The sequence below is a fragment of the Syngnathus scovelli genome, chromosome 21 (genome assembly GCF_024217435.2).
Source record: "Syngnathus scovelli strain Florida chromosome 21, RoL_Ssco_1.2, whole genome shotgun sequence".
In the NCBI taxonomy this organism is placed as follows: domain Eukaryota; kingdom Metazoa; phylum Chordata; class Actinopteri; order Syngnathiformes; family Syngnathidae; genus Syngnathus; species Syngnathus scovelli.
Window position 1 is genome coordinate 5,506,494 of NC_090867.1, and position 21,930 is coordinate 5,528,423.

The following is a 21,930-nucleotide window of genomic DNA, read 5'->3' on the forward strand; positions in this document are numbered from 1 at the left end:
TCTATCGTCGTCCACCCGACACTTTTTCTCTTTCGTGCGCCTTGGAACGATCAGCTGGTTTCCTCGCTTCGTCGTGCATCCTCGAAGCCTCGGTGTGACCGCGTGTCGTGGAAGGCAGGCGGGCTGTTGTGCGGGGGGCTTCCGTGGTAGAGCTGTGAAGAGGGGATCGCTCTCTCTTTCTCTCGCGCCGTGGAGGAGAGAAGGGGAGGAGGAGGAGGAGGAGGGAAAGGAGGGGGAAGCCCACGCAGGGAGCCCCAGCATGTTGTGTGTGTGCTCGCATTATAATGGTTGCTAGGAAATCCTTTCTCTGTGTGTGAGGGAGGGGAGGATACATGCAGGGTGAGAAAGAAGGCAGCTGCAAGATATAAAAAAAAAGAAAGAAAAAAAATCATCTCGTTTCAAATATAGATTTGGTTTCTTGGTTCTTTTTGAAGGTATAATGTAAGGATTTGGTGCACACAGTATGTAGGGCGTTTTTGGTGTGTGCAGGGCTTTGTTGTGTGTATTCATATGCGCACACAGGCTTTGAATAAATCTGCACATTCTTTGGGACTTTATAGGGTGAGGGCTCGAACCCTGATTGAGCCAAGGAATATATTTTACATAAACATATACAGTGTACTGTATATGGTACTGAAATACAAATCAGTTAATTTTATAAAGATGTAGTTCCACTTAGTTTTTTTTTCAAAAGCATTTAAATGTTTTCTTCTCTAAAATTGAAGTTTTTCATAAGTAAAATAACCTTTGAACCCGGGAGTGTGGACTTTTTACATCCATTAAATTGAGTTTTTCAGATTTTTTTTTTTGAGAAGTCTAAAATGTGCCTTGGCTCATTAAAGGTTGCGGGACAGCGGCCTAGAGTGTGTTTGTGTTGGTATTTTCATTTCAATCACTCTCCGCTTGCCCAACCGTCAGTCCTCACCTATGTAAATGCACCCCTGAGGGCAACAGATTTATCTGCTTCACCCCCCACGCTTGCGTAAAGACACGCTTGCCCCGCAGCCCAACCCAGCTCACCCTCTTCCTCTCTCGCCGTGCCCCGCAGTAACCCCCTTCCCCACGTGCGGAGATGGATGGCCCATATCCCCTTTGTTTAGATGCAAATGGACTTTAACCCCCAATTAATGGATAACTCCCCAAAATGGCTTCTAATAATACACCACTCAAATGATGCGCACACACTTTCACCTTCAGCCGCATTGTAATATTTAATTATCAAGTCCATAAAGGCAGAAAAGGGGAACATTCATTATTAAATTTGTGAATGGAGAGTAAAAACACACACCAAGGTAGCAGTATTGAAATTTGCCATAAGAAATAATGGAAATAGAAATAAATGCACTCTACGCTTCACGTTTTCAAATGAGCTTATAAAGTTTTACATATAGATAGGTTCTATTTAAATAAAGTATTATTTTGAAGCTTAGTGTCAAACGCAACATTAAACCATGTGTATTTAAAACAAACCGCATAACTTTGCCTTTAAGTCTGTTAGCTTAACGCTAACACATGATAGGAAATCCCATTGACGGGCTAACGAATAGCATTTGAGTTGCCGAGTCATAATCCTTGAAGTAGAAATGAATTTGAAGACAAATGTATTCTTTATCTTCTGCAAAGAACAAATCCCATTTTGAAATATGCCTTCATATTTCTTTTCCCTCTGTGATGAGTGTTCCCAAATTCAAATCAAATAAAAAAAAGCCATTGCGGAGAACCGCAAGCAGCAGAAAATAAAACCCACCGACTTTCTTTGCCAGCATTTATAGAGGAGGACTATCACGTTGTTGTAATTCTATTTTCATTTTATGCGCGCTTGTTTGAACTTTGCCTTCTAGTTGGATCCTGTGCCAAGTGCTGGGGGATGATGACAGACGCTCGGGGTTGAACATGAAGCGGGGTGTAGGAACAGCGATATAGATATGATCCCCCCATTAGCTTCGGCGCCATGCTGCTCCACAACATTACCGCAGCACTAAAATTTTATTTTAGTATAGGCCCGTTCATTCAGGTTGATCTCGGAGGAAAAAAAAAAAAAAAAACGGTGCGGGGGTGGCTTTAAGGCATCTGTATTCAGACGCAATATTTTTCTTCCATGTGTACCCGTCAGCTTCTCAGTGCAATCAATGCCCCCCCTCTTGCTCAATCTCCCCCATGTCAGCAACGTAGCAGCAGACGGCATTATGTCAAAATTCATCGAGGGAAGAGGCCACTTGTTGCTGGATATGACGAAAGCTGGCCGAGGGAAGCGTCGACCGATGGTGGGGGGGTTATTTCATACACGCAAGATGGATGTTTGAATGCATCTGTAAAATGTCACCTAAACAGAGCTGTTGTTAAGGACACATCTGTCTGCGTGGTAATAGAAAGGAGTGACACGTTTTGCAGATGCGGCTAACTGATGTTAGCATGTTTTCCCATGTTATGATGATCTGATTGACAGAGAGAAGGAGGGTGGTCATTGAATGTTTATTTTTGTGGTGTATGGATTACATAACTACATAGACCATCATACTTTTATTTTAAATCAAACCCCCACCCCGAACATTGATTGGGCTTCACAGAGCGCTTGTGTGTTTTATTGTTTTCTCGTGTGGGTCAATGGAATACTCGCACATGAACATTTGATCCTCTGAACTCTCTCTCAACTCAAAAGTCATTCGTCACTGCTCATATCATCGCATTCACTCGGTCCCATGATCAGTAAAGGTTGTGAGCCCAAGTGAGTTTTTTGGGTTTTTTTAAACACAGTGCAACAATTATCGCATTTGAACCGACTTTGGTTTTTATTGGTTTCACTCATGTGGTATGTTTGAAGTAGCGTATAACTGACCTTAGGCTAACCTAGGTAGGGTGGGCAAAGTAAGGTCCGTGGGCCATTCGTGGTCTGCTCTTATATGCCTTCTAGGGGAAGAGAATTTAGTTGTTCTACCTGCCATTGTCCGCTGGTGTAGAATAAAATCAAGTTGACCCGCTTTTTGAGTCCAACCGATGCTATCGGCCTCGAGTTGACCGCTGACCCTTCCGCATGTCCACTGCAACACACACATGCCTTTTTTCCCCAGCAAAGACGTGACTGAGATCGCATGACTGGCCGGCCGTTCCTCGTGACTTCGCTGTAGATTTGAAAGGCAATGCTTGGGTCAATTCTAAAAAGGAGAAAAGACTTTTTTTTTTTATTTAAATGATTGGAAGACTGATAAAGGGGGTAGTAGGGGGGCAAGAAGAACAAGTGGACTCATCAGCAGACAGCGAGGAGGGGCGGGGGCTGACAAAGCTAGCTTTGTCCCTCTTCCGGCTGCTCCATTAGCAGCTGCAATGTAAAAAAAAAGAAATGGATGGACGATGGCATGGGTTGCCCTGCTTGACGTTAAAGTGATGTCTCTGTTTGTCTCTGGAGTACAATGCATTTTAATGCTGCTGCACGGAATATGCATAACTCACAGAGACATACAGTGTGGTCCATCAACTCTAAAAGGAACCACTGTGCGTCCAGTGATGTCATCGTCTTTTATGACGGCTTCGAAAATGTGTGGGAAGACGAAGCCGTTTTAGTGGACTGGCAAAAAGTCACATCCCAGGATGCTTTGCCGGCTTAGCTCACCCCCTTTTGTGGCTCTGGCTACTCACCTATGGGGACCGCTATAAACTTGAAGGAGGGCCTTGTGTGTATATGTGTGTGTGCACTTTGCTTCTGAAGCAAACAACCACCGCTCTCCAAAAATCGCAGGACCGTGTAAAAACCGTAGAAAGCGGCAGCATCTTCAAGTCCGGTGCCACCTCGAAATGTTTTCCATTTGCCAAAAAGAAGCTGGAAGCTAAAATTGGAAGCAGAGACAAGTTTAACGTCTGACTCTTAACGTATCACAGCAGTGTCACAAACACACACACACAGGAATATCACATGCACGCACATTTTCGCAGCGGTATTATAGCATATGGCAAATGACAAGCGTCAGATGTAAATCCTCCGCATTTGTTTGAGTTTACCATGATTTAATTTTACGCACATACCTACTAAATGGTTCCAGTGAACTCAGTTCAACTCTACAATAAGCAGCAGCTTGAGAGAGTTTTATTTTATTATTTTTTTCTTCAAAAAAAGAGGCCTTATGTTTACTGTCACAGTAAACATAAAGATAATTACACATTGTGCATTTAAAACAAAATCGCATTGTGTCATGTTTGCAAGCAATGCAAAATGCAATTGACCTGCTAACAGTTAGCTTGGTGATATATTTGAACACAAACAGTGGAGCAACACATGTAGACCGATAATGTAACAGGGAGGTGTGTGTGTGTGTGTGTGTGTGTGTGCGCTGGGGTGTGCAAATGGCGGCCATCACACTATGAAACAATCAGATTTGGCCGTGCACATCTTTTATATCAAATCCGATTTACCGATTCAAATTGTTTTTGTTACACCGCTACTGTGTATGTATGTATATAAATCATAACATTGAGCTCTTGTACGTAATATCTCATTAATAGTGTGTGGTGTACCTAATGAAGTGTCCAGTTACTGCCCAGTATTTCGAACCATTCTCTCCAAAGAAGCTAGCTTGTTTAGTGATGAATATTGCAGATGTTTCCTGCGTACATGTGGTTGCCGCATAATGATAAGGCCCCTCCGTGAATCCACTGGACATTTTTACTATTTCAAGCCTTTGGCAGCTTCAAAGCCATTTTTTTTTTTTTTTTTGCTGGCCTAAGAACAAGAATGGAATTTCACAAATATGTATTTATGTATGAGAAGAACCTGACATGTAGGACTACGCCACTGAAGTATGTTTAGCCAACACAGCCAGAGAAAGGGAGAGGACTTGGGCGGTAAAGCGGCCTTGGTCGGGATTGTTCTAATGAGGAGCGAAGGGTCGAGTTTCAGGGCTGCGGGCGTTCCGAGTTTGACTGAACGCACCACAATTGTTCCTCATCAGAGTTGAAATAGATGGATGGGGTGAGAATGTGGATGGCATCTATTTAACCATTCAGTCCGGGGTCAGTTTGAGCGCACTCTCCTGTTACAGCTCGCTTGGAAAACAAGGAATCGGGTGGGGAAGTGGGGGGGCATTTGGATTATGACAGGAAGAAAACATAAGGAGCTTCCGCGAGCTCCGGCAGAGGAATTTTTAAATCAAACAGATGTCTTAAAGTGTCTTTCTGGGGAAAAAAAAAAAAAAGGCTAGTTGAGCGTTCGGTTCTTGTGAGTTTGTCGACTTCTTCCCAAAATGTTGCAACAGGTATGATCGTTTCTGGAGAGATTTTAGTTTTTTGGATTAATCAGACAATGGAGATGGTTTTTCCATCACTACAAAACCAATCTCAACAAGAAGTGTTGACACTTAAGTTTTTTTTTTTTTTTAATCAGTTCATGAGACTGATACTACCTCTGTCCTCTGTAATGTAGTGGTAGTCAAATATAAATAAGCTTCTGAGTGGGTGAGGTCAATCTTGACACCTTCCTCGCCTCATCAATCATCACCACGCAAAACCAATATGTGTGTGTGTGGGGGGGGGGGGGGGGGGGGGCAGAGTAGTTTCGACATAGAGAAAGGGCTGCTTTGGAATAGAACGACTTTGCTCAGGCTTGGCAAGTTTATTTGAACGGAGTTGCCTGTCGGGGCCTGTAAAGGGCTGATCCTTTTTGGTGGATGTTACGCGGTTAAATGTTTTTCCAAGGCTTTTTTTTCCTCCCACTTTCTCTATGTTGTTTAGTATTTCAGGCTGGATGGGCCTGGAGACTGTCAATCGGTCACTATTGGTAGAGCGGTGCCTTGAGATACGAGTTTAATTTGGTCGGTAACCACCATCTCAAAACATCTTTTCCTATTGAAATGAATGGAAATGTTTCTAATCCACTTCATCTTCCCAAGAAAAAAGTGTTTTTAATCATTTAATTGCACAATAAGAAAGACATACTGTAGCAATAATGTGATGCAGCACAAAGGAAGTCAAACTAAAACCTTGTAATAGACAATTCCCATTCATTTAAATTATGAAGGAAACCTGTTTTGTATTTTGTTTTTGCGTGGGAACTGCAGCCCCCCACATCCCCTATTCCCCCCCTCTTCTCTCTCGCTCTCTCTTCCTAAATGCTTGTCTACATCCCCGGCCACTCGACACGCACCCGCGTTCCGGACGCGGCCACGCAGGGGTTAACGTGACGGTGACGTGGTGCTGGTGGAGCGGTGACCCGCGGGAGCAATGCGGGGGGATTTTTGGGGGGGTATACTGTTTTGAAAATGCGGGAAGGACGCATAGTGCAACAATCGCCTCGTTTCTTGCAGTTATTTCCTCACTGGTCGTTTGTTTTACGCCTCCACTTATCCAGCGCGTAAAAGTGACCCACCAGTGGAAATTGTTTGCGTGTTTTTTTTTATTTTTTATTTTAAGTTGTTTTACGGCGCGCCTGTTGGCAATCATTACGACGCGGCAGAGCTGGGGATGAACTTCCCCCACTCTCCCTCGAACCGTGAGTTCAATTCACTTTTACGCACAAACTTGTCCGGACCGCTTGGAAGTGATCAAAGGCTGCGGGGGCTTCAAGTGCGTGGAAAATGCCCGTGGACTTTAACGCCCGTGCTAAATGTTTATAGTTCTCCTCCAATTGGACCAGCGTGTACGTGTCTGCGTCCAAAATGCTTGTAAAAGCTCCAGCAGTGTATCGGTGTGTTTTCTTAATGCTTTAACACCGGCTGCACTCTGACCTCCAGACGGAAGTTTAGATCTATTATTGGGTCAACTATTAATAAATAACAAACACATGACATATAAAGTGACTTTTGTCACAGTATCCACAAAGACCGATTGCCCAATAGTAAACAAAACGAGGGGGGGGGGGGGGGTATTGTAATTGTAAACACTCGGAAGAGGTGTGTGCGTAATATTTGCCGGCAGGAGCGGAAGTGGGTGCAACTCGCACGATGATGTGCCCCCCCCCCCCCTTCCACGATTAAAAAAAGAATCAAGAAAGCCGCAAGAAGAGAAGGTAGGGGAGCGACGTTGCTCCTATTGTGGGAGAGAGCGTGACGTAAATTGAAAAGTACAAGATGTCACGGAGCCTCGCGTCCGCAGGATCCGGTGCTTGTCTTCGGGGAAAATCCCACGGCGTGTAAATTCAGCACAAGACGTTTGAGGTGATGCGCTCTGCAGGTTCCGCAACTTTAAAGTTCTGTAAAGATAAAAGTTGTCTTTAGGTAGGTGTGTTGTGCGTTTTTTAAATTCAAGCGTATGATAGAACTTAGCGCGCGCAGTTACAACATTTCCGTGCGCTTCCAATAACTAAACAGGACGCGTGTTTTGCATTTGAGCGTGTCTTTTCAATGCTTGCCAATTAAGTCAATGCAAATGGACGGATGGGTGTTTTATTGCTCTTACGTGACAGATTTGTCTTGGAAATCGAGTAAATGTTGGAAGGTTTGTCAATTTGGGGCCTCTCGAGGGCAATGTGGTGTCACGGAGTGACGCGTACGCGCCGATTCGAGCATGTCAAATGTGCTCTCCCTTTTGAGTTCACGTCATATAGGCTTGGCGCGAGCTTGGCTTACACACCGAGCTCTTTATTTGCATCTCGCGCACACGCTGTTATCGTAAGAACCAGCTAGTCAGCATTACGTCATGCTTGCTTTTAAACTAGAATTGTCCCTACTCTCAAATTCGAAATACAAGCAGCTACTTTAAGTCTCATCACAGATATATTTTAAAAAGTACAGTTCAGTTGTATTTAACTTTCAAGTACAATATATTTTGCATTTTTTTCAATTTATTCCAATTGTATACTTTTCCACTATATTTAAGCAGTGTTAAATATTCAAACAATGGAGAATGTTACAAACTTGCCTAGTACTTGATTATCACATAGGCCTACTATACCACTGTATTTTTATATTTGTTATATTTGTGACGCTCAGTCTAAAATAATTGTCAACTGCTACTCTGTGATAAGTTTCCTTAAATGCATCCACTAAAGTACCGAGTGCGCTATGCAAAGAGCTTTTGTTGAAATAATTTAAAGAATCTTCCAAAGATGAGTGCTGTGTTGCACAGGGTCATGTGACCCTTTGACCCCACGGCGGCCTACAGAGCCACTGTGCTAAACCCAACCTAAACATTCGCGGACATTTTAGAGTTTAGCAAAACATGTTTGTAATCTTCAGTTAAGGCGCTTGGGTGAGTTTTATTTTCTATACATTTTACCCCCGGTGAGAAAATATTTGTAAAATTTCACGAGTTGTCCGAGTTGATTTGTCACTTTTTACCAAGCAGAAAAAAATAATTTTTTAAAATTTAATGTGGAAATTTAAGGTGGAAAAAATAAACGTGATTATAAATTGCGCAAGTTTACCATGTGAACACACGCAAGACAACACGCTATGGTCATAAATCGTAACGATAATTACAGCCTCTACCTGCATGTTTTGATGGCCCATAAATAGATGCCGGTGTCGTCTCCTCGCAGGCCTGGATCTGATTACACTCGGATATATATCTATGTGACAGGTACTAATTTGGCGCCCAACCATTCCCCACGTTCAACCACCATCTATCTCCTCTTGGGCGTCTTGCGTTTACTTGCCATGAGCTGCTCTCCATTTCATTTGTCTGCATGATCGCAAGCAGCAGCAACAATCCCACGAAAGGTCATGTTGCGTTTGCGTCCAGTCTTGTCTTTTCATTGCAGAGTGAGCCGAACGATATTTACAGGCTCGTCCACCAGAAGAGTACAATAACGATGCCGTCGAGCTCACTCAAAGCTTATTTTGTCGTCCGATGCCTGTCTTTTGTCTCACGAGATGGCCACGGCACCTTCAGGGCAGCCCGCTCTCAAATGAACGGCTGTGTTTTTGTAATTCTATCAGAAATAGGGGACGGCTGTCTCTTGCCTTGAGTGGCACCCGTGGAGACTCCCCCCGGAGCCCCCCCGCCCCCCATTTGGAGCTCGTTTAAATCCGGCATGTTTCCCATTGGCAGTGAATTATGACTTTTCAAAGGGGTCTTATTTAGACGTTTCAGAAAGTTTGGTCAGTTAACATTAAGGTGGCTGGCATGCCACCTACTTTAGGTTAATTTAGCCATTTGCTGCTAATGTGCAGGAAATATTTTATTCGCCTACTTCCAGAAAGTGAAGTTGAATGGCTCAATAGGGACTGTGTGTGTCTGTGTGTGTGTGAGCGCTGTACTGCATCATATTGTGAAGTGTTTCTAATATTTTGATTTCGCTCCATTAAAGAGGTAAAATAATTTCTATATATAACATTCATTTTACCATATAAATATAAATATACAATAAGTTTAAATACCAATTTTTACAGGTAAAAAAAAAACAAGTTGTCTGAACTCAAAATTTAAATGTCAATAATTTATATTTTAAAGTTGTTCCAACTTAAAATGCCATTTTAGCACCCCCCCCTCCTCTCCAAAATAAACCTTCATTGGCAATGTATACTCACCAGTCACTTCATTAGGTACAGCTGCACAATCTGATCCAATGCGAGATGCATGAAAGATTGCAATACTCCTTTTGTAGTCGATCAATCGATGATGTCATTTATTTTTTCACCACAACGCCCGTCACCAACCAGTTTCACATCAAAACATATTTCGGCTTTCATGAGAGCTTTAAATGTCCATAGTGAAGTCAACTTATATGAACACCCATCTTCTAAGTAGAATCTAACATTCCTCATCATGCACCACTGGCCTTTTAATTAGGTACACCATCTGTATAGGGAAAAAGTCACTTAACTATGTTTTAATTCAAATGTGCTTTAATGAGTAGCCCGGGACATGCCGGGGAAGGAGCCTTGCAAACCGGGCTGGAGTGCGAGGAGAAGAGGAGCAAGGCCCCTATAGAATAGAAAGCCGTGAGAGGAAGGTGGAAAGTGTCAGTCAGGGACGCTTCACTGCTTGAGGACAATCCTAGTGCAGGACCGCTCTGTTTCAAGAGCAATCAGTCAATCCGCATTAATTATCCCGCAACACCCCCCCACCCCCTTGCACCCCCTACTACTCAATCGCCCAACCACCCCCACCCTCGGCACGCGGACGACCCCCACTTTAACGTGGAAAAAGAACTTACAATAGCAATGTAAAAAATAAATAAATAAAATCCGACCCGAAATGTACGTTTATTTTGGGTAAATGCTTAAAATGATGCTGAGGATGACGGGACCAAAAAAAAAAAAACTTGAATATTTCAGTTTTTTTAATTTTGTGTAAATGTAAACAAATGTGTATAAATATATGTATATATGTAAACTGTAACACAATTCTTATGAACATATTTTTTTAAAAAAATCTAAATATTCTTTAAAAAAAAATCATTAGTTATAGTTCGTCATGCGAAACTTTAATTTACACTCTGCTGTATATTTTGTTGTTGTCCAGCACACAGAAGCAAATCACTTCATTATTTAGTATCCAGTGAATGGATGAAGTCCACCTTGAATTGAATTGTATCAATATGTATGAGCATTTTTAACCTCTGACCTTCACAATTCGCATTTGTGATTCAGGTTGCTTCTCATTTTTAAGTATTTAATTTGCCACCAAATCATCATTCAAGTAATAATTGCAAAAACAAAGAATATCTTTAATTGCCTCAGCTTATTTGCAATCAAATTTAGCATTATTTAGCAGCATATAGTGAACACTAAACAACTTTGGAGATGAGGCAACTTTATTTTCCACACTCACATTCAAGTCAATACAATGCAGTTCTATTTGTGTATATAGAACAAATTATAAATATTGCAAATTACATATTTGCAGCCTTATATAAGTGCAACGTTGTGCAATTCTCAACGCAAGTGAGATAGGCAAACATGGTAATGATTATCTAATTACAGACCTAATAAATTTGCTTCCCCAACACCCTTACATTTTTCCTTAAAATTACAGGCTTATATGTAAATTGTTCTCCTATAAAGTCTTCTTCTCAAAGCGCAAAGAGTGTGTCATAGTCACTCATCTCGTGGTTGTACGGACATGCCGTGTTTTGTTTGGGCCCGGACCAAAGCAAATGATACGTTCACGTCTGCCTCGACTATTTCAGGCATTTGTATTTCCGTTTGTCAGGACATTAAATTATATCAATGATTTGCATCACTGTGGTAAAAACGTCTCATTCTATTGTAACTAATTATTGTCAAGATGCATTTAGAAAATAATAAAAAGAAAAGAACACGTGCATTTCATAATTGTGCCCCATCTAAGGCGCAGATTTTACGCAGCGGTTGCAGAACAATATCAAGCGGCTTACATCACCGATAGAGCAAATTTAGGGCGAGAGCAGCTCACCGCGTTTAAAATCGAGAATCCCTGCGTGCAAACTTTTGGTGGGACCCCCACGCGCTTGTCGGCTCCTTCCCGGTTCCGCGTCGCCGTGCTCCCCTCTTCGTTTCCTGCACACAAACCTATTGTCGTTGCACCGAGCTCCTCTGCATTTCATACGGCGTGCAATTTGCCCCCTTTTTACCGTATTCCCTTTGATTTAGTCACTCTTGACTCCTTTTGCTCTGGGGGCCAACGGGGGCTTCGCGCAAGGGGTGAGGGGGGACGCCTTGAAACCGCTCCTCCTTATCTCCTTTCGTCGTTCAGAACGGGTCGCCTTGAAACCGCGGGGGCAGTAATTGCTTTTTTCAGGCAGCACAGTGGACTGGCCAGCAGCCAATCAGAGCCTTGTTTACACTCTCTGATGGACGGCGCAATGGCTGCGCGCCAGCCAATCGGGAAGCGCGTAAGGAGCCGGAGCCGCGTTCACCACCAGAGCTTTGCGATACAGAGATGTGGGTATCGATCAATACCCAGAACATACAGGCTCCAGTATCGTCGATATTGATACTGATACCAAGTACTTTTAGAATTATAAAAAAATACCTAATATATAACATGGTTTGTGCAATTTAAACTCTCTTGTTGAGTGCTTAACCCTGCCATAATATCTTCAATGGACTGTCTTTCGTAGTAATCTGCATATCTCTTAAATTCCTTTATCCCAGACAGTATTCCTAGTTTATTTGGATTCGATTCGTTAAATAAACTAATCACTGCAAGCCATTGTTTTGATTTCCCTTCCATTCCCAGTTAGAGAAAACACAAGGAAAAATTGTGCACTTCGCTTGCAGTTACCTGTAGTTAACTTTAAGCTTTTATCACTCAGAAAGTATATTTTATGTTGTGCCACAAAAATAAACAGCTGGTAGGTGGAAAAGCTAAAACAAAGCATTAAATGTAAAATGTCCGTCACTGTAAAAATGATTACTTGAAAGTAACTGTATTGCGGGGCACATTTATGTATAAAAACATGCACTAAAAAGAATTAATACATGCAAAGGATCGATACTAGCTGTATGGAATTGATGCGATACCGATACTCACATTAGTATCATTTTTATGGACACTTGGATCGATCTGCACGGCCCTAGCGTTAACCCTTCAAGTGCCAGTGTAAACAAAACCGGACGGAATGCTGTAGACGTGTTACTACAGCAGCTCATATATTTCGATGTGGAAGCATACAAGGCCGTATTCTTACACTTTTAATGGGCTAAATTACTCAAGCATAGGGAACGCTAACCCCGAGGACAGTCGCGGAGAAGGCAGCTAGTGTGTGTGCATGTGTCTACAGCCACACATTAAGCCAGCCATAAAAAGATTGAAGAGTTTTTTTATTCGCCATGTTTGAGCATGCCAAACAAGGAATTTGACTTAAAAACAGCAAAAATTAAAATTAATTGTTAAACAAAAAGTTTCAACAGCAAAATAATGTCACAGAAAGTATACAGTGAATTTATTATGTGTAGTGGAAGATCATTTAAATGTTCTGCATTACTGTCACTATATGTCACTGCATAGATAGATGATACAGTATTTGTAGAAAATAATTTTCTAACCAATTATTAGAAACAGAATAGATTGAAATACAACTTTGCTTTTATTGATATAATTATGGTAAAAATCCCAGACCCCCAAAAATTAACAGGATACACTTATTTTCAAGTTTTATTTTGTTTACATTATTATGATATAATAGTAGCCTATGGTTTTACTTATTTACATTTGAAAATAAATTTAACTGAAATACATGAAATTGGATGACTTACCTCAGCAGACCTAATAGTTGGTAATCATTAGCAAATATTTTCATATACTGTACTAGTGTCCAATTTATAATTTGAAAAAGGGATTCGGTGAAAGGACAAAGACAAAAATAAAAAAGCAGTTTCTGCAGTTATTCTACCAAAGAGAAAAAAAATAGCAAGAAACGTGACCATTTGATTTGGCTGAATGGGCCACAAAAATTACGTAGGGGACCAGATTTGGCCCCGGGGCCTTAGTTTGCTATGGCCATGACATTATGTCGTAAACATGCAATAAAACGAGCGGTAGCTGACATCCAATAGACGATCGTGCAATATTTAAGCCGATTTTAAGTAGGAATAGTTGCTGACTGAGCGGGCCTCGTAGTACTTGCAACCACGCAGTGCTCCGATTACGGGCTTCCAAATCAAACCCTGAGCTGTTTCCCTCCTCGAGTCCAGCAACATCCTCATTGGCTCAGATGGGCAGCCAATGGTGATGGGTGTTTACCGACGACTGGGAGGGGAGGGGGGTGCTTGTATGTGTGTGTGTAGCGAAACCTAGGGTGGGGTAAGGGCGGATGGAAGAGGAAGGGGGGGTGCCTCACGGGCACGCTTTCACATTGTCGTCCTCAAACCAGTAGGCGCGCGCGTTCACCCTCCCCGCACACAGACCCCCCCACACACCACCATCCGCCTCCTCCTCCTCCCGGCGTGTCTGAGTCCCCGGTTGCATGAACGAGTCTCGATTCACTACAAGCCCGAACTTCTACGGCGCGTCTGTGCCATACCTCCAGTGAGTGCGCAGCACAGTGTGCAGCAGCAGCAGCAACAGCAGCAGCAGCAGCAGCATAGGATGTAATCAATCCCACATGTTTCATCTCGGCGACTCGGGGATTTTGCATGATTTTTAGGGCTTCGTCTGTGATACTCTTGCTTTTTTTTGTTCAGACACCACCGGCCAGACAAGGGATATAACTTAGCAGTAAGTAGCAAATGTGTATTGTTTTAATATTTTTTTTTTTAACATCATCACTAAAATGTGACCCTTTGCTGGCTCGCGCGATAGGAGTCTTTAAATGCGGCGTTGTCTTGAAATCATACTAGGATGCATTGTATATTTTAAAAAAAAATCTTTTAAACAATATTTAGTTGTAGATGAAACTTATTGAACTTAATATTGTTTTCAGTGCGGTTCTAAGTAAAAGAATAACAAAACATGAATGTTCACTAGTGCAGATTTCTCTTGCATGATGTGTCACTTTTGGGCTGGTTCCACTTTTACAGGTTTTCTGTCTAATTCATTCATTAATTTAAAAAAATATTTTATTTATTAGACATTTGACTTGAGTGCTTTATGGTTATATGCGTGTGGTTATTTTTGTACGAATGTATGGTTTATGGGGGGGCGGAGGGCAGTCCAAGATAATCACACCATAGTTTCATTCTCCCCGATGCGAAGGCTATGCTGACGCCGAGCTTCCTTCACCCCGGCTGGGCTTGTGCCTCCGGTTCAGCCGGCTCCATAGAACGTTCTGGATTTAGTGTCGCGTTGTGACTCGACTTTATTTCCGAATTATTCAACGTCACGGGTTACCATATTAACCGGGGACACATGTCAATTTCATACATTTTCTACCGGTTTGTCCAAGGGTTCAGTAAATTTTAAGTCTTTTTGCATTCCTCTTTCGTGCATGGGGATGAATATGCACATTTCGACACTTTTACTCCATCTTGTAAGTAAACTTTTATTGTAATTTAATTATTTTGTTTTATTTTACAATACTGTGAAAGCTAAAGTGCATGTTTGTGCGTGCATGCGTGTGTGACGGGGAGGCGTGTGTGCACGGAGTCCGTGGCAGTCAGTCAGTACGCGTCTTCCCGTCACACACATACACACGCAGGCACACACACACACACACACTGCATTGCGCCCAAATTGTCTTTTTCTTTGACTTTACTATACGAGATCCACGTACGTCGTCGTGCGCGTTTGCGTGCCCGTGCAATAAGACGAGACATCGCTTCAGCTTGTTAAAATGTAGTCCGAGTGGCTCTCTATTTACGTGGAACGTAAACACGTAGACGTGAGTTTACGGTAGAGGAGGAAGGGGGGAAAAATGCAAAATGTATAGAGCGATGTCAGAGCAGAGTTGTTTATGATCGCTGTCCCGTGGAGAAAGAGAGATTGTGTCGAACCCACGCAGAACAAGGGAGAGTCCATTTTGGTCTCCTGTAGTGCGCTTCAATCGGCCCGCAATTCTCCTCTTGTGATCACGCACGTTGTCATTTTCCACAGACGTACAAATAAAACAGTTAACAATTAAAATGTGCTTTTAATTGACGATATCAAACGTGCCACCACTCGCTCTTCGTTTTTGCACATGCATGCACTTCGCAGCACGGACACACATCAAGTTACGCAACTTTAAAAGTTCCCCCCTCGACTCGAAACGTGCGCATGCTTCTTCTATTCCTTAGCATCAAAACATTTGACCCAGTCAAGAAACAGATTTGTTTTCTTTGTTCCTCGGTTCCTGGGAGCTTCTATCAGCAGCTCTAGATGGACACTGAAAGGCCCAATAGATGACTCCCCACCCGAGCGTCACAGGGAGCCCTATTTAAGTAAATGACCCGGGCTGCAAGGCATACATATAAAGTCGATGATTTCCGACTATTTCGCCGTTTATTGCCACGCACCCCATCGCACCGAGGCATAAAGGTGATTTGATTTGTGATTACACTGCTTGCTGCGTGTGTGCTTCTGCTGCTGCTACACACACACACACACATGCATTGCATTTGCCTCCATATTGATGGAAATGTGCTTTCATAGATGTTGCCATACAAGAAACAGGCGCAGTGCATCTACTGGAAAAAGGCAGAAAAGAGAAAATACGCCATAAATAAATTAATAAATTAGAACGAAATAGAAAGCACCTCGTCCCCCCCCCCCCCTCCCCCCCTCCTTTGTGATAAGTGGGAGAACAAATGCAATTTTATCATTGTAAACAAAATGAGGTCTGAGCACGATGGGGGGCAGTTTGCAAAACAATGGTCATAATTTAGACAAATTTCGCCAACTTTGCATGCTGGCCCTGATTGTTTTTCCATTTCTGAACAATCTAAGTGTGTGTGTGTGTGTGGGGGGGGGGGGGGGGTATTTACATGATGGATGCATGCAGGAAGCTTCTAGTGCGCGGCGCTAAGGGAGGGGGCCAAAATAGATCTTGCATCCTGGGGCCAAATGTTGCTCACAGGACACCAGCTCACCTTTCTCCTCCAATGTTTCTCAGTCAGGATTGTGGTTTTAGCGTGTAAATGTACTTTTTTTTTTATGTTTCTCGTGCATGTGAACATCTGAGCAGCAAACCGTATGTCAGCGGAGTCTTTTCTGCATGGCTCCATCCCAGCTTGACTCATTATTGTCAGAGCTTTGACGTGTCTCCTGCCTTCTCCTTTGTAGGAGATGACGGGGACTCACTTTCCACCCTGCCAAGCCAAAACTCCGCTCAATGCGAGCGGATCTCGAAGTTCATAAAGGGGATTATTTGCATCTGGGCGCCTGAGACCTTCGGTGCCTCCGGATTTTACTTGGGATTTGGGATTTATCGCTTCTCGGCCGGATGGAAAGCCGTGATTTCACTCCTCCGCACCACCTCCTGACGGAGCGGAGCGCGCTGGTGCACAGCGCCGCGTCTCGGATGGCGCCAGGCGGCCACAGCGCCGTGCAGCACCCGGCTCACTTCCAGACGGGGAAGTACTACTCATCCCATCTCTCCATGGCTCCGCACTCAGGTCAGTTTTGCACCGAATTGTTTTCTCTTCCGTGTGAATGCTAAAGAAAAAAAAAAAGGTTGCAATAAGAAAACTTTAGGAACGTTGGAAAAGACGGGTATGTGCTGGAAACGCGCACGTTTTAAGTCATTATTTCTCAACAGCGCATTTTCCCAAACCCCCATTTCTCACACGTGGATTAAAAAATGGTTTCCACCGGCATAATCTTGTCACATATTTATATGATTCATCAATTAGTAAACTACTTATCATTGTCATTCGATGTAATTAATTAAGATTGGGTAATTCCACTGCTTACACCTCCCATTAAACAATAAATTAAGGCTATTAACTGCGCCCGTCCCAGTGCACGACGAGCTCGTTGTATGAGGTTTTTGGTTCGGTTCTGGTGGGCAAATATAAGTGTTTGTAAAAGGGGGGGGGGGGGCTGCTTCGAGGGGTTCTCTGGCTAATGGAGGTGCGGGTAATACCAGAAAATCCCGTTTCTATATTGAGCGCCGACGTGACGGGGTGCGAATGGGTTGACAGTGCATGCATTAGATTTAACAAGTAGCTTTGGTATCCTGTCTCGATGGGGGGCGGCTGGGGCGGGGGGATGGGAAGGTAACCTCCCGTGTGCTCATATCCGCGGGTGGAGGTCCTGGGGAAAAAGAAAGAAAAAAAAACCCGACTTCAAACCATATAAGCGTTTAAATACTGCGATTAACTGGATGCACGTGAACGTGTCTGATGAGCGAGCTCATTAATTAACGCTTGCAAATGCAGCGGATTCTTTAAAATGGACCGAGACACTCAGTCCTGTTGTATAGGACCCACTTAGCTCATCTTATTTGCATATTCATTAGTTGTAAAGACACTCTCAAATCACAGATTTCTATCTATCTCTATATATCTATATCTATCATGTAGCTTATCAAGTACACGACCCATGTTATTTAATTTAGAAACATATAAATACATATATTTTTTTCTCATTGGAGTTTTAATTAAAGAAAAAATATACGGTATACACCAATACCATTTTAATATATTGGCATATTTTTTCGAAATATGTTCCAAGCGGTGTCAGTGAATACGACACTCAAATGATACGTTTTAGTTTAAAAGTACCTTCAATTTATGAGCACGTCTGCTTAATTTTAACGTCTGATGAATTAAACATCGTTTCTAAATTATGTACTGCTCTTATGTAAAACACTCTTCATGGTGTAAATACATAATTATGGATTTTGTTTAATAATTGTTCTTCGTTGTGAACTTTCAAACTCCGCCATATGGATTATGAAATTCATTGTCCAAATCTACTGTATTTCTCTTGCTTCAACTAAACCCCCTCCCCAAATAAAATCCCGTTTATACATGCAAAATGGGCTTGTTTAAAGTAACACACTTCTAACCTGCATAACGCCTTAACCAGATTATTGTGCACAAAGACTGATAGCGCCGCTCGCCCACATGCATTATGGTCCAATTTAAACCCGATTCTGTAATGTCGGAGGGGGAGAAAGCATAGTAATGCCGGCTGATAATGCTATTGAAATATATTCAAGGGGGCCTCTCGCTGGGTCTCAAGGTGCATGACACTGTATTGAGCTCGCAGATATCCAGACTCTCCATGCATGTCTCTGATGGGCTTTTGACTGACATGACGGGCATGGAGGATTGCTGTTTTGACGATGGGGGTTGCTATATTTGCTTGGAGGTGAAGGTTTTTTTTTTTTTAGGAGAGGGGGGGTGGTATACCTTTTGTGCCTGCCCCCCCCCTTGGAGATTTAGCAAGCTGGCTCCAGGCCTTGACTAAGGGGCGAAATATGATTTGGAGTTGGCTAAAGTGGGACAGGAGGAGGAAGGGCAGTGTGTGCAAAGCATACGCACAATTCCTACCATCTTCTCCCCTTTTTCTAAAAACATCTAATTGAGCGTATCGGAAAAATGGATCCCACCCCCGGAAAAGCATGCAATCCATCAATTCTTCTGAAGCCTCTTATTTACATCAGCATGGTGTCTGCTTGAATATCGACACGCTTGACAAGGTGATGGAATGATGGTTGCATACCAACGCCCCGAGACCCCTCCCGCCAATCCCCCCCAATTTGATAAAACCCAATAATGATATTACACAGGCGTTGTGATTACTGATAGAAAGGATGGGAAGCAAGCCTTTGTCTCTGTCTGCCTTGCTGCCCCCTCATTTTCCTCCCCTGTGCTGTTCTTCTAGTTTCTTTCTTCTCTTTTTCTATGGTTAGCCCTGGGCAGTGGCTGAGCGTGTGCACGTGCACGTGCATGAGAAGGTTTTTTGCCTGCAGTAGCACAGGTGTGCAGTATTATGGAGGGCGTGGCACGGCTTGTCATTGAACAGGTGGGTTACTTCCCAGACAGCAGTTTTGTTTACATGACCGTGGATGTGTGGGAGCGTGTGCGTGTGTGTGACCTACAAAGACACACCCACACACAAAGAAAAGCTTTTTTTTTTTTTTTTTTTTGCAGCTGCACACACAGCCACACATCGGAAACTGCGTGCGCGCTTTGAAAAAGTAATAAACCATAATCGCAATGTTTCTGTAGGAGCAGATAACCTCTCCATCACCTCTCTTGTTTTTTTTCCCCCCCTCTCTCACTCTCTCATTCTTCCCCGTGTTGACCCCCCCCCTTCTTCCCTTCGACGCACCCCATTGCTCCTCGTGCTCGGTCATGTTTGAGACGCACCTCCATTCACCATTCCTCCACGGCGTATGGAAGCACCCATTGGCAGCCTTTCATAGCTATACGCTAAAAACAACCCAGCAAATTGTTTTGCAGCAAACAACTTGCTTACTTTGTTATGCTCACTATCATTTCAAGTTGGTCAAACTTAAAATATTCTACAAAATACAAAATGTGTGCTTTTCTTTTCAGTCCACTCTAACCGCATGACTTGAGGGGGGGAGAAGGACAATGCATGTGTATTGTTTGTAAGGATGAGTCAGCTAAAGTGCATCGTTGTGTACTCGTATTGAAATGCACAAAGGAGACGGAAAGGCTGGAAAAAATGAATGAGAATGGCAACGAAGGAGGGACGGCAGAGGGAAGGAGGAGGCTGAATGTTTCCACCTGGTTGGTAATCCAGTCGGATTACAATCGCCTGACGGCACCCGCCGGCCGCCATCCCCGTCTCCTCGGGCTGGCGTCTCCGCCACCTCTCAAGAGTGACAGGAAGTGAAAGCGAGAGAGAGAGAGAGACGGGGGGTGTATATGTGAGATGAGTCAGCAACGGCTGAGCGTCTCAGACAGACCGGGCTGGTCTCGACTGCGCCCAGGGCACGGGGGGCACGTCCCGGGTGCGGCGCGCAAGACGACCCCCCGTGGGGAGGGGACAGCTGGTGGAGGCTGCAGCCAGCTGAGCTGCCATTGGACACGGCAAACTGTCAACTCACTTCTGTTCAAACATACTGTACGTATTTGTTTGTTAGTTAGCGGGATTACACGTAAGCCTCTTAACCAATTTCAACAAAAACTTTGCAGAGTGTCATGGCAGGAGACGCGTAGATGGGGGTGTACAATCGACTGCTTATTCAAATAAGGATTTATTGTGCGCGCTCAATTTTCCACATATTGTCAAAATTCGGAATGAAGTGATTTTGCAATGTTATAGAATGCAATTTCATATGTAAAATGCTTTTGCGGAATTTATCGTAAATTTACCTAGGCGGGTCCCTAACATATCCCCCCCTCCCCCTCCCTCGGGGCAAACAGAGGTTTACTGTATCTTCCAAATTTATTTAGACAAAGGGAAAAAAAATGAAACCGAAATCACGGCGCATAATGTGCCACTTATCTTCATCCAATCACGAAACACAATTCTATATTGAGTGCAAGTCTTTTTGATGTCAAAGTCTTGAGTGGAGAGCATGTTTGTTCCCAGGCACGTTTGCTTGGAGGACAGAAAGACTTTTGTCTGGCCTCCAACTCGCATCCAACATGTGAACAGCTGCTTATTGTCTGCGGTGGTGATATGAAGGGAGTTGGGCCCGCTCGGTTTCAACATCTCGGGGCTGTGAACGCACGCCGCCATCTGATGATTTGGCATGTGAATGGAAAGTGCCAGACTCTCTCGGTCCATGTGCTCCTTTTCCTCTCTCCTCTTCCCCCCTTTTTCCCCACTTCTCTCGCAGGCCAGACCTCCCCTCCCCTCCGCCTCGTTCCTCTTCCACCACATGCTCGCCCTTCCTCCTCCTTCTTCTCTTCCTCTCCTTCTGCTTCCCTCTTTCACTTCCCCTTCGCTCCGCATTTGCTCCTCTCTCTTTCGAGTGGTCCTCAGGGCTCCCTCCTCTTCCTCCTTCACCTTCTCCCCGCACCTCCCTGCGCTACACTCTGCTGTCACTCTCTTTTCTTCTCAATTGACCCCCCTCACCCTCCACACACCTCTTACATCTAGTTCCTCTCCACCCAAACGCTCTCCTCCAATCTCTGTCTCAATTTCAAATCATTTCCTTATTTTTTATTTTTTATTTTTTTTTACTTCTTCATTTTCGTGCTCAACTGCACATGGTCACTGGTGGAATGTGACAAAGTGCATCCAAATGCTATAAATAAATAAATATATATATATTTTTTTAGCTTGGGTCTAATAAAAATGTGTATACACACACATACACGCGCACACATGCACACATACACACACACACACACACACACATATATATATATATATATATATATATATATACATAGTAATAATATATATATATATGTGTATATATATATATGTATACATATATACATATATATATATATATATATATATATATATATATATACAGTGCCGTGAAAAAGTTTGTGAACCCTTAGGATTTTACAATATATTTGCATTTTTTTAAAGAAATAACGGAGACAAGTTCACAATAGTGTTACAGAATGGTGACACATTGCCATTATGGCTGAATACAAATTAATAGGACTATATTTTAACTATAAACACACAAGAATAACAAAATAATGAAAACGCAGTTGTGAATAAGTTTGTGAACCCTTGCCAACAGTCAGAGTTAATAGCTTGTTGCACCTCCTTTAG

General features: G+C 43.1%; 1 protein-coding gene and 2 long non-coding RNA genes across 8 annotated transcripts in view; 1 reads left to right on the top strand and 2 right to left on the bottom strand.

Moving 5' to 3' along the window:
* The window catches only part of bahcc1b (BAH domain and coiled-coil containing 1b), a 70,782-nt gene that overhangs the window by 14,384 nt on the left and 34,468 nt on the right, over window positions 1-21,930 (top strand). Inside the window, exons 1-2 of one of the 6 annotated variants that reach the window (XM_049759526.2) lie at window positions 6,935-7,139; window positions 16,549-16,880. In XM_049759526.2, the coding sequence (XP_049615483.1) occupies window positions 16,709-16,880 (172 nt within the window). In that variant the 5' untranslated portion in view covers window positions 6,935-7,139; window positions 16,549-16,708. The other 5 variants (XM_049759527.2, XM_049759531.2, XM_049759525.2 and 2 more) reach the window with 5 other exon arrangements.
* On the bottom strand, window positions 6,020-9,304 carry LOC137839827 (uncharacterized). Its single transcript, XR_011086159.1, has 2 exons — window positions 8,412-9,304; window positions 6,020-7,174 (listed from the first exon to the last, which is right to left on the bottom strand). It is a non-coding gene; the product is annotated as an uncharacterized lncRNA (long non-coding RNA).
* LOC125991545 (uncharacterized) lies at window positions 10,574-11,703 on the bottom strand. The gene is made up of 2 exons (XR_007489344.1): window positions 11,480-11,703; window positions 10,574-11,405 (listed from the first exon to the last, which is right to left on the bottom strand). It is a non-coding gene; the product is annotated as an uncharacterized lncRNA (long non-coding RNA).